This window comes from Rhinopithecus bieti, unplaced genomic scaffold, assembly GCF_001698545.2.
Source record: "Rhinopithecus bieti isolate Rb0 unplaced genomic scaffold, ASM169854v2 scaffold_23826, whole genome shotgun sequence".
Classification (NCBI taxonomy): Eukaryota; Metazoa; Chordata; class Mammalia; order Primates; family Cercopithecidae; genus Rhinopithecus; species Rhinopithecus bieti.
In genome coordinates this window covers 409,749-422,526 of record NW_016811267.1, presented here as the reverse complement: position 1 = coordinate 422,526, position 12,778 = coordinate 409,749, and the positions used below count along the sequence as shown (strand labels likewise).

The window sequence follows — 12,778 nt, the reverse complement described above, 5'->3', positions numbered from 1 at the left end:
TTGGGTTCCGAGGGAGGAAGCCAGGCAGGGTGCAGACGGCTGCTGATTCTGGTCAGGAAACCAAGGTAAGGGAGGCAGTGGAGGTGGGGGCAGGGGGATTCCTGAAGGCAGAGCTGAGGGTGGTGAGGGGACCGAGATGAGGGCAGTGTGTGGACAGACACTGGGCACAACTGTCATTCTCTCGCCCCCCAGGAGACCCCCCGCCGCACCATGGACCCACCGTTGCCAAGCCCGACCTCCCAAACCCAGCCCGCAGCCCCCTCTCCGCTGACTTCCTACCGCTGGCACACAGGGCGCGGTGGGGAGAAGGGGGCTGGAGGGTTCCGCTGGGGCCGCTTTGCTGGCTGGGGCAGGGCCCTGAGCCACCAGGAGCCCATGGTCAGCACCCAGCCAGCCCCTCGCTCGATATTCCGTCGGGTCCTGTCTGCGCCTCCCAAGGAGTCACGGACCAGTCGCCTTCGACTCTCCAAGGCCCTCTGGGGGAGGCATAAGAACCCACCACCGGAGCCAGAGCCGGAGCCAGAGCAGGAGGCCCCAGGTACATGGTTCCCCCACCCTGAGCTTGGGCTGGGCTGGGAAGCCGGATGCTTGGGTTTTGTCTGCCTCCGGAGCATCAACTGTACAGACACAGGAAGTTGTGGGGAGTGTGAAAGCCCAGCAGGAAGTGGCTGGGGCCCAGCTACCCTGTTCCCTCTTTCTCCCTAAAGAAGGTTGGAGGAGTTGCCAGGGTCCTGTGGGCAGAGGGTCCATCTGAGGAAGGAACAATGAATGTAGACCCATGGTGGTATTATCCAGAGGCTAAATGGCTCTTGGCCCCAATGGGTCTCTCCTTCAATGGCTCAAGCCCATCCTTTCCTACCTGGATATCCATCCTCAGCCTGCCTCCTGCTCTTCTACCTTCTAGCTTCCGTGTCTTTGTTCTGAGCCCTTAAGCCTCAGCTTCTCCATCAGTTCAATGAGAATAATGATCTCCATTTTGGAGAGTACATCATTTCATTTGCTCATATTCATTTATTTATTCAAGCAGAGGTTTGTTGAGTTTTTTTTTTTTTTTTTTTTTTTTTTTTTTGAGACGGAGTCTCGCTCTGTCGCCCAGGCTGGAGTGCAGTGGTGCGATCTCCACTCACTGCAAGCACTGCCTCCCGAGTTCACGCCATTCTCCTGCCTCAGCCTCCTGAGTAGCTGGGACTACAGGCGCCTGCCACCACGCCTGGCTAATTTTTTGTATTTTTAGTAGAGACAGGGTTTCACCATGTTAGCCAGGATGGTCTTGATTTCCTGACCTTGTGCTCCGCCCGCCTGGGCCTCCCAAAGTGCTGGGATTGCAGGTGTGATGTTGAGCTTCTGTTGTATGTGCCAGGTCCTGATTTAGGCACTGAGGACACACTAGTGAAAGAGACAGATGACACTCCCTGCCGCATGGAGCTCACAGTGTAGTGGAATTGACTGAAAATACATGAATAAGAAAATGACAGATGGACCAGGCATGGTGGCTCACGCCTGTAATCCCAGCACTTTGGGAGGCCAAGGCGGATGGATCACCTGAGCTCAGGAGTTCGAGACCAGCCTGGCCAACATGGCAAAACCCTGTCTCTACTAAAAATACAAAAAAAAAAAAAAAGTATCTGGGCATGGTAGCACATGCCTATACTCCCAGTTACTCAGGAGGCTGAGGCAGGATAATAGCTTGAACCCAGGAGGCAGAGGTTGCAATGAGCCAAGATTGCGCCACTGCACTCCAACCTGGGCAACAGAGTGAGACTCCATCTCAAAGGAAAAAAAAAAAAAAATGAAAAAAAAAAATGAGAGATGGTGCTAAGTGTCACACAGGGGGATCTAGAAAAGTAATGGATATTGCAAGAATTAGGGCTCAGGAATGTAACACTAGGCTAGGGCCCAGCATATTTTAAGTGATCCGTTAATAAGCGGGAGTTATCATTTATTGCTCCTGGTGGTAAAAACGAGGGAACAGACAGGCAGTCTGGGAGGGCTAATTCAGCCCTTCTGTTTCCTGGAAGCTCATTTAATTCTCACTGCTTATATTCCCATTTTGTTTTTGTTTCTGTTTTGAGACAGAGTCTCACTTCCTCACCCAGGCTGGAGTGCAGTGATGCAATCTCAGCTCACTGCAGCCTCTGCCTCCCGGGTTCAAGAGGTTCTCCTGCCTCAGCCTCCCGAGTAGCTGGGATTATAGGCATGCACCACCGCACCTGGCTAATTTTGCATTTTTAATAGAGACATGGTTTCACCATGTTGGCCAGGCTGGGTTCGAACTCCTGACCTCAGGTGATCCACCCGCCTCGGCCTCCCAAAATGCTGGGATTACAGGCATGAGCAACTGCGCCCGGCCTGTTGTTTTTTTGAGACAGAGTTTCAGTCTTTCACCCAGGCTGGAGTGAAGTGGTGCAATCTCGGCTCACTGCAACCTCCACTGCAACCTCTGCCCTCCGGTTCAAGCAATTCTCCTGGCTCAGCCTCCCTAGTAGCTGGGATTACAGGTGTGCACCACCATACCCAGCTAATTTTGTATTTTTAGTAGAGACGGGGTTTCACCATGTTGGCCAGGCTCATCTCAAACTCCTGACCTCAGGTGATTCACCCACCTCGGCCTCCCAAAGTGCTGGGATTACAGGTGTGAGCCACTGCGCCTGGCCTGCTGTTGTTTTTCAGAGACAGGGTCTTGCTCTGTCGCCCCAGGCTGGAGTGCAGTTGCATGATCATAGCTCACTGCTGCCTTGAATTCTGGGGCTCAAGTGATCCTCCCACCTCAGCCGCCCAAGTAACTGGAAATATGGGCACGCAACACAGTGTCAGAGTTTTTTTGTTTTGTTTTTTTTTGAGACGGAGTCTGGCTCTGTCGCCCAGGCTGGAGTGCAGTGGCCGGATCTCAGCTCACTGCAAGCCCCGCCTCCCAGGTTCCCGTTATTCTCCTGCCTCAGCCTCCCGAGTAACTGGGACTACAGGTGCCGCCTCCTCGCCCGGCTAGTTTTTTGTATTTTTTAGTAGAGACGGAGTTTCACCGTGTTAGTCAGGATGGTCTTGATCTCCTGACCTTGTGATCCACCCGTATCGGCCTCCCAAAGTGCTGGGATTACAGGCTTGAGCCGCCGCGCCCGGCCTGAGATGGAGTTTTGCTCTTGTNTGCAGTTGCATGATCATAGCTCACTGCTGCCTTGAATTCTGGGGCTCAAGTGATCCTCCCACCTCAGCCGCCCAAGTAACTGGAAATATGGGCACGCAACACAGTGTCAGAGTTTTTTTGTTTTGTTTTTTTTTGAGACGGAGTCTGGCTCTGTCGCCCAGGCTGGAGTGCAGTGGCCGGATCTCAGCTCACTGCAAGCCCCGCCTCCCAGGTTCCCGTTATTCTCCTGCCTCAGCCTCCCGAGTAACTGGGACTACAGGTGCCGCCTCCTCGCCCGGCTAGTTTTTTGTATTTTTTAGTAGAGACGGAGTTTCACCGTGTTAGTCAGGATGGTCTTGATCTCCTGACCTTGTGATCCACCCGTATCGGCCTCCCAAAGTGCTGGGATTACAGGCTTGAGCCGCCGCGCCCGGCCTGAGATGGAGTTTTGCTCTTGTTGCCCAGGCTGGAGTGCAATAGCACTATCTCGGCTACTGCAACCTCCGCCTCCCATGCCTCAGCCTCCCAAGTAGCTGGGATTACAGGCATGTGCCACCACGCCCGGCTAATTTTGTATTTTTAGTAGAGACGGGGTTTCTCCATGTTGGTCAGGCTAGTTTCAAACTCCTGGCCTCAGGTGATCTGCCCGCCTTGGCCTCCCAAAGTGCTAGGATTACAGGTGTGAGCCACGGAGCCCAGCTGCGTCAGGCTATTTTTTAAAGACAGGGCCTTGTTATGTTGCCCAGGCTGTTCTCAAACTCCAGATCTCAAGCAATCCGCCCCGCCTCGGCTTCCCAAATGTTGGGATTACAGGCATGAGCCACCGTGCCCAGACTCTGTCCTGTTTTTTAACCTCTCGGACCTACATGTTGTCTTGGTTAAGAGAAGAATGCAAAGAAAAAAAAAAAAGAGAGAGAAGAATGCTTGTGACTGAAGCCCAGCCCAACCACTCACAAACTGCGTGACCCTGGGCAAGTCACTCAACCTCTCTGAGCCTGTTATCATAGCCCTTTGAATGGCTTTTGGAGGATTCAATGCAAGAAGGTGTGTAGAGTGGTATACAGGGTACTGGGCACATGGTAGGTGAGCTGTGTCTGCTACCCATGGTTAGTGGGGACAAGACCCAGACAGACATGAAAACTTGCCCAAGGTCGTACAGTCCGATACGGCTGCTGGGGCGGGGGGCACCTAGGAGGGAACCCACCATAAGCCTTCGGGAATGGAAAGGGTAGCTTGAGGGAGAGAAAACGTCTCTTAAGTCCCCCAGTGCCTCCTCTTCTTCCCAGAGCCGGAGCCAGAGCCGGAGCCAGAGCCCCCTACCCCACAGATCCCCGAGGCCCCCACACCCGACGTGCCTGTCTGGGACATTGGGGGCTTCACCCTGCTTGATGGGAAGCTGGTGCTGCTTGGAGGAGAGGAGGAGGTGAGAAGGGGCACCTGGGCAAGGGGAGGGAAGAAAGAAAAAGGAGGACGGCAGAACAGAGGCAGGTGCTGGAGGGAGGATAATGGGAAGGCGTCTGCCTCTCCCTCGGTCTGCCTGCCTGCCTGCCTCCCCTCTCTGACTACCCACTCCTGCGGGAGAACAGGGTCCTCGAAGGCCCCGGGTGGGAAGTGCTAGCTCCGAGGGCAGCATCCACGTGGCCATGGGGAACTTCAGGGATCCAGGTAAGCTTGAAGAGTGGAAAGGCCTGGGGCATTTGGGAGGCTCTAAAAGTGGGGCAGAATCTAAGATGACTCCAACCCCCCCAACCTGCCACCCATAACTACCCACAGATCGGATGCCTGGAAAGACAGAACCAGAGACTGCTGGTCCCAACCAGGTCCACAACGTTCGGGTAAGGCAGCCAGTGAAGGGAGTAGGTAGAGGGGAGAGCCAAGACTCTTGGACCCTCACAGCTGAAAGGGCACTCTTGCTGGGTGATCTGGGGCAGGTTGCTGACCCTCTCTGGGCCTCAGAGTCCCAGTCTGTCAAATGGAGTTAATGAAATAACCTTTCTCTAGGGGTTGTTTATGGGAAGCCAATAGAGAGTGCAAGAGTGAGGCAGGGCAGTGCACAGCTGTAGTCCCAGCTACTCGGGAGGCTGAGCAGAGAACACTGCTTGAGGCCAGGAGTTCAAGACCAGCCTAAGCAACATGGGGAGACTCCATGTCTTAAATAAATAAATGAATAGTGCACGAGAATATATGATTGATGCTTTACAAATGGGAGTTTGGGCCAGGCACAGTGGTTCACACCTGTAATCCCAAAATTTTGAGAGGCTGAAGCAGAAGGATTGTTTGAGATCAGGAGCTCAAGACAAACCTGGGCAACATAGCAAGTCCCCAATTCTACATGGTAACATTCACCTGTAGTCCCAGCTAAGGCAAGAGAATCACTTGAGCCCAGGAATTTGAGGCTGCAGTGAGCTATGATTGCACCACTGTACCCCAGCCTGGCTGACAGTGCAAGACCCTGTCTTAAAAAAACAAATGAACAAAGAATTAGGAGCTGTTGGTTGCTCTTATTATTCCTGCTAATACAGCCTGAGCTTGGTGTTGGTCCTCCAAAACCAGCAGATCCTCTGGGATATCTTGTGAGGGAAGGAGCTGCAGAAGGAGCACAGATTTCTGTCCAGCTGACATTCCCTTCCCCACAGGGGTTGCTCAAGAGGCTGAAAGAGAAGAAAAAGGCCAGGTCGGAGCCCCGGGATGGGTAAGGATGTATGAGAGGCTGGAGGGGCTGAGGTTCAACACTGGCCCTTCCTCCTCCTCCTCCTCCTCATCATCATCATCATCATCATTCCAATCTACACCAAACACCCCCTGTAGCCTCTGTGTTCTGCCCCACATCAGTTGATTCTGAGGACATTGAATGACGTAGCACAGAGCCAGGGTGCGGGCAAAGTCTGACACAATAACTCTAAAATGGGAGCTAAGTCAATCAACTGGTCTGGGAGGGTTAGGGAAGGGACCCTTGATCTGAGATCTGAAGAGTGGATGGAAGTTAACTAGGCCAACAGCGGGGTGGGAAAAGCATTCCAGGCAGAAGTAACAGCAAGTGCAAAGGCCAAGAGGCAGAAAGAAGCAACTAAAAACAAGGCCAAGGGGGCTGGGTGAAGTGGACCACGGGTAGCACTTTGGGAGGCCAAAGTGGGCAGACTGCTTGAGTCCAGGCATTCAAGACCAGCCTGGGCAATATAGTGAGACCCCACTTCTACAAAAAATACAAAAATTAGCCAGGCATGGTGGTGGGCACCTGTAGTCCCAGCTACTGGGGACGCTGAGTGGGAGGATTGCTTGAGCCTGGGAAGTTGAGGCTGCAGTGCACAGAGATCATGTCACTGCACTCCAGCCTGGGCAACAGAGCAAGACTCTGTCTCAAAAATAAATAGGGCTGGGTGCAGTGGCTCACACCTGTAATCCCACACTTTGGGAGGCAGAGGCAGGTGGAACATTTGAGGTCAGGAGTTCAAGACCAGCCTGGCAATGTGGTGAAATCCCATCTCTACTAAAAATACAAAATTAGCCGGGCATGGTGGCACACGCCTGTAATTCCAGTTACTCAGGAGGCTGAGGCAGGAGAATCGCTTAAATCTGGGAGGTGGAGGTTGCAGTGAGCCAAGATTGTGCCACTGCATTCCTGCCTGAGCAACAGAGTGAGACTCTGTCTCAATAAATAAATAAATAGGACTGGGCGCGGTCACTCACGCCTGTATTCCCACACTTTGGTGAGGCTGAGGCGGGTGGATCACTTGGGATCAGGATTTCAAGACCAGACTGGCCAACGTGGTGAAACCCCATCTCTACTAAAAACACAAAAATTAGAAAATTAGCCAGGCATGGTGGTGGGCACCTGTAATCCCAGTTACTTGGGAGACTGAGGCAGGAAATCGCTTGAACCTGGAAGGCGGAGGTTGCAGTGAGCCGAGATCCAGCCACTGCACTAAACAAGACTCTGCCTTAAATAAATAAATAAATAAGATAAAATAAAACAAGGCCAGGGAGGTTGGAGCTCAGAAAGTGATGGATTAGGTGGAGGGAGATGACGTAACAACATCTGCACTCTACTTGGTCATATAGGTCACCAGGAGTTGAGTTTATGCTAAAAGTAAGGAGGTGCCATGGGGAGGGGGCACAGGGTAGAAAAGGGATCCAAATTGGGTTGAAGTCTTTCCTGGCCTTCCTCCACCCTTCAGGCTATGGGGATGGGAAGAGGCAGGAACGACCGTGTGCTCCCCGCCCCTTCCCAGGCCCCCCAGTGCTCTGGGCTCTAGGGAGTCGCTGGCCACACTCTCTGAACTGGACCTGGGCGCCGAGCGGGATGTGCGGGTCTGGCCACTGCACCCCAGCCTCTTGGGGGAGCCCCATTGCTTTCAGGTAAGTGCAGACAATCCACCTCGGTTCCACCTCAGTCCCACCTCCTACCCTTTGGCTTCACCCTTGGCCTGGATCGCACACTGTTGGAGTCTCCATCCCAACAGGTAACGTGGACGGGCGGAAGCCGCTGCTTCTCTTGTCGCTCGGCCGCTGAGAGAGACCGCTGGATCGAGGACCTTCGTCGCCAATTCCAGCCCACCCAGGTCATTGCCCTCAATAAAGCGGGACACGGAGACCCCGCCCACAGGCCTGGCCCGCCCCTTCCACTCTACCCAAAGCCAGCTCTCTCAACACACCTGCCCGGCCTGCATCGTTGCAAAGGCTCCAAGACTCCCTTTCCACCTATTACCAGCCCCGGGAATATCAGACCCGCCCCTTCTGTCCACTCTCGACCCCATATGCACCCAAAGCCCTGCCTACCAAGTAATCGCGAAGTCTTCACTACAGTACTACTCTTCTATGCCCTGGAGCCCCGAACTCTCCCGGAGAGCCCAGAAAAGCTTTAGAAAACTTCCGCGTAGCCACCTCAGGACTCCCATTTCTTTCCCCAACGGCCCAGCAATCTCACTAGGGACCCGGCGCACTAGGTTTGAGGCTTGGCGCTTCACTTGCAGTGCCCTCTTTGGGGTGCCAACAAATCAAAACGCTTCCCCCATCCCACTCCCATCTGCAGGACAACGTGGAGCGGGAAGAGACATGGCTGAGCGTGTGGGTGCACGAGGCGAAGGGGCTTCCCCGGGCAGCGGCGGGGGCACCCGGCGTGCGCGCCGAGCTGTGGCTGGATGGCGCACTGCTGGCACGCACGGCGCCTCGGGCCGGCCAGGCCAGCTCTTCTGGGCCGAGCGCTTTTCACTTCGAGGCGCTTGCCACGGCACGTCGCCTGTCGCTGAGGCTGCGCGGTTGGGCCCGGGAAGCGCGGTGCTGGGCCGCGTTGGCCCTGTCGCTGGAGGAGCTGGGCGCCCACGCGCGCACGCCGCCGGCTGGAGCGCTGGTTTCCGCTGCTCCTGGACGCGCGCGGCGCAGCGCTGCGGGCGCGGATTCGGGCGCGTCGCCTGCGTGTGCTGCCCTCCGAGCGCTACAAGGAGCTGGCGGAGTTCCTCACCTTCCACTACGCGCGCCTCTGCGGGGCCCTGGAGCCCGCGCTGCCTGCGCAGGCCAAGGAGGAGCTGGCGGCAGCCATGGTGCGCGTGCTGCGGGCCACCGGCCGGGCACAGGTGCGGCACCGCGACAGCGCGGACCCGGGCGACCAGGGGTAGACCGATAACGCGCTTCGGGCGGTAATTGGGGCACAGGACCTGAGTTGCACCTGTAAGAGGCAAGACACCTTGAAGGGCGGGACCTGAGCGTCAGCTGTGAGGGGCGTGGTCCAAGTGTCACCTGTAAGGGGAGGGGCACCTTGAAGGGCAGGACCTGAGCGTCAGCTGTGAGGGGCGGAGTCTTAGCTGTACCTGTAAGGGGCGGGGCACTTTGAAGGACTGGGTCTGAGCTTCAGCTGTGAGGGGCGGGGCCTAATTATCATTCATAACGGGTGAGACACCTTGAAGGGCGGAGCCTAAGCTTCAGCTGCGAAAGGGGCCTGAGCATCACGCACGAGGGGCGGGGCCCAGGTTGAACCCCAGCGCTAAAAGGTTTAAATTTCTGCTGTGAGGGTTAGAAGTTCTGGCCTCGGTTATGAACCCCAGCAGTAAAGACTGGGCCTAAGCATCAGCTACGAGGGGCGGGGCCTGTGCCTCTGGTGTGAGGGACGAGCCAAGGATCCGAATTCCCTTGGACTTAGTCTGCATCCAGTGCAACCTGACCCCCTGCCCTTCCTAGGCGCTGGTGACTGACCTGGGCACTGCGGAGCTGGCGCGCTGTGGAGGCCGTGAGGCGTTGCTGTTCCGGGAAAACACGTTGGCCACCAAGGCTATCGATGAGTACATGAAGCTCGTGGCACAGGATTACCTCCAGGAGACCCTGGGTGAGCTGGGGGAAGAGTCCGCGTCAGTGGCCTGCTGGTGAGCTAGGGGACCTGGGTGAAGTTCTAGGAGTCCTTGAGCAACCTGGATTCTGGTAGTGAGTGGTGTTTTGGGGGTGCTAGGATCCTGGGGACAACTGGGAGCTCCCCAAGATGTCGGGTGCCTCCGGAATAATCTGAAGACAAGGTTGGAGGATGGGTGTGGCGGGTTTTGGTGGTCATGGTCCCAGCCCCTATCCGGCTGTGCTGGGCTGCAGGACAGGTTGTGCGGCGTCTCTGTGCTTCCACTGAGGACTGTGAAGTGGACCCCAGCAAGTGTTCAGCCTCGGAGCTGCCAGAGCACCAGGCCAGACTTCGGAACAGCTGCGAGGAGGTCTTCGAAACCATTATCCATTCCTACGAGTGAGAATCAGGGCCCCAGCCCCTTAGTCCACCCCCGCTTACCATGCTAGCCCTAACCTCCAGTTTAGGGTTGCCAGATAAAATACAGGAGACACTCAGTTAAATTTGATGCAATTATTGGGACCATGCTTATATTAAAAAATTACTCATTTGAGCCAGGCATGGTGGCTCACGCCCGTAATTCCAATGCTTTGGGAGGCCGATACAAGAGGATTGCTTGAGCCCAGGCGCAGGCGTTCAAGACCAGTCTGGGCAACATAGCAAGACTCTATTGCTCCAAAAAGCTTTTTAAAAATGAGCTAGGCATGGTGGCATGCACCTGTATTCCCAGCCGAGGCTGGAGGATCACTTGAGCACAGGATTCAAGGCTGCAGTGAGCTATGATCATGCCACAGCACTCCAGCCTGGTTGACAGAGTGAGACCCTGTCCCAAATAAAAGGAAAAATGTAAATAAAAATCACTCCGTTATCTGAAATTCATGTTTAACTGGATGTCCTGAAGTTTCATTTACTACATCTGGCAACCCTATCACCATGCAACCCTATCACCACTGACCCCAAGTAACCCGAGACCCAATTCCTTGTCCTGTAACCACAGGTGATTCCATACACCCAATTCCATGCCACTGGCTCCAGTTAACATAGAATCTCAATCCTATGACCTCTGCTTCCAGATGATGCCCCAAGTCCATGATCCCTGGCTTTAAGTGACCCTCCACCTCAAATCCCATGCAACTGATCACAGGAGACCTGGGATTCCAATCCCTTGACCTCTGACCCTAGGTTAACCTGCATACCTAATCCCTGACTTCAATCAAGTGACTTCTGACCCTAGGTGACTTCCGGAGCCCCAATCCTACTTTATATCTTGTACTCTGGCTCTCCAATCTCGTGTCTAAGTACATCCAAGCTCATAACCTCTGTCTTCATGTGACCTTGTATCCCCAACTATAAGAGTATTATCCCCAGCGATTGCCATAGCTACACATAAGCCATGGCTCCATGCTGACTCATAACCCCAAGCATTGTTATCTCAGATATTCCCAATCCTAGAGCCCAGACCCCAGGTTCAGTGAGAAGGAGGCCCACATGGGCTTCATGAATAGCTTTCTGGAGGATCATGGACTAGTCATGCAATGCTTCTGGGACTCCCAACCTTATGACTTTAACCTTTATGCCCATAGCCTCCCCATCTGACCATTCATTGCCTCTTCTGCACCAGCTGGTTCCCTGCGGAGCTGGGCATCGTGTTCTCAAGCTGGCGAGAAGCATGCAAAGAACGTGGCTCTGAGGTGCTGGGCCCCCGACTGGTGTGCGCCTCCCTTTTCCTGCGGCTCCTGTGCCCCGCCATCCTGGCACCCAGCCTCTTTGGTTTAGCACCAGAGCATCCAGCACCCGGCCCAGCCCGCACCCTCACACTGATTGCCAAGGTCATCCAGAACCTTGCCAACCGTGCCCCGTAAGTACTGGGAAGCTAGGGGTGCGGGGGACCATGCTGGGAGTGTGGGGGTGGCAGGTGCCTGACCTGAACCACCCAGCCTGGCCCTGATCCAGGTTTGGTGAGAAGGAGGCCTACATGGGCTTCATGAATAGCTTCCTGGAGGAACATGGACCAGCCATGCAACGCTTCCTGGACCAGGTGGCCATGGTGGATGTGGATGCTGCACCCAGTGGTTACCAGGGTAGCGGTGACCTGGCCCTCCAGTTGGCTGTCCTGCATGCCCAGCTCTGTACAATCTTTGCTGAGCTTGACCAGGTATGGCCTGAACCCAGAGTAGGGAGGCAAGAAGGCTTGGGAGACTCTGACCACATAGATTTTGCTCAGTCTCTGTCCTGCATGCCTCACCAGACAACCCGAGACTCCCTGGAACCGCTGCCCACCATCCTGCAAGCCATCGAGGAGGGCCAGCCTGTGCTTGTATCAGTGCCAATGCGTCTCCCACTGCCCCCGGCCCAGGTCCACTCCAGGTAACCTCAAGTCTGGTCTGGAGTCTGATGGGTGGGAACAGGAAGGAGCAGGGCTCAGACAGGGGTCAGAGGTGAAGATGGATCATTGTGAGCAGAGGGCAAGCCCAGGGTCAGACTGGAATCACAGGTTATAGAAAAGGTCAGGTCAAAGGTCACAGTGTGTTTGAGGTCGGGGATGAGAGGAGAGGTTAGGGTGGAGTGATGTCAAGGGTCATAGAGAGGACAGTATTAGAAGTCAAGAACAGGAGCCAGGCTCAGTGGCTCATGCCTGTAATCCCAGCACTTTGGGAGGCTGAGGCAGGAAGATCACTTGAGGCCCAAGAACTTAAGACAAGCCTGGGCAACATAGGGAGACCCCCATTTCTACCAAAAAAAAAATACCCGGGTGTAGTGGCATGCGCTGGCAGTCCTAGTTATTTGGGAGGCTGAGGCTGGAGAATAGCTTGAGCTCCGGAATTCAAGTCTGCAGTGAGCTATGATGGAGCCACTGCACTCCAGCCTGGGTGACAGAGCAAGAACTTGTCTAAAAAAAAAAAAAAAAAAAAAAAAAGGACAAGTTCACCTGGGGGTGAGGTCGCTTCTGGTCAGGTCGGGATGGAGTCGTCTCAGGGGCCAGTAGAGGGTCTGAGATCCTCCATCCCACCCCTAGCCTTTCCGCAGGGGAGAAGCCCGGCTTCCTGGCCCCCCGGGACCTCCCCAAGCACACCCCTCTCATCTCCAAGAGCCAGTCTCTGCGCAGCGTTCGCCGCTCAGAGAGTTGGGCCCGGCCACAGCCGGACGAAGAGCGGCCCCTGCGGCGGCCCCGGCCGGTGCAGCGCACGCAGAGTGTCCCGACCCGGCGTCCTGCCCGCCGCCGCCAATCTGCGGGGCCCTGGCCGCGACCCAAAGGCTCCCTGAGCACCGGCCCGGCGCCCCGCGCCCGGCCTTGGACCCGGGACTCCGCCTCGCTGCCTCGGAAGCCGTCGGTACCCTGG

General features: G+C 55.4%; 1 protein-coding gene across 1 annotated transcript in view; it reads left to right on the top strand.

The window, feature by feature from the left end:
* The window catches only part of RASAL3 (RAS protein activator like 3), a 16,529-nt gene continuing 3,751 nt past the window's right edge, over nt 1-12,778 (top strand). The window contains 17 exon segments of the mRNA XM_017893716.1: nt 1-65; nt 193-538; nt 4,408-4,544; nt 4,708-4,786; nt 4,895-4,956; nt 5,758-5,813; nt 7,351-7,477; nt 7,582-7,680; nt 8,151-8,376; nt 8,379-8,456; nt 8,459-8,691; nt 9,293-9,437; nt 9,692-9,836; nt 11,059-11,295; nt 11,391-11,592; nt 11,686-11,804; nt 12,454-12,773. Coding sequence (XP_017749205.1) covers nt 211-538; nt 4,408-4,544; nt 4,708-4,786; nt 4,895-4,956; nt 5,758-5,813; nt 7,351-7,477; nt 7,582-7,680; nt 8,151-8,376; nt 8,379-8,456; nt 8,459-8,691; nt 9,293-9,437; nt 9,692-9,836; nt 11,059-11,295; nt 11,391-11,592; nt 11,686-11,804; nt 12,454-12,773 — 2,593 coding nt within the window. The 5' untranslated portion in view covers nt 1-65; nt 193-210.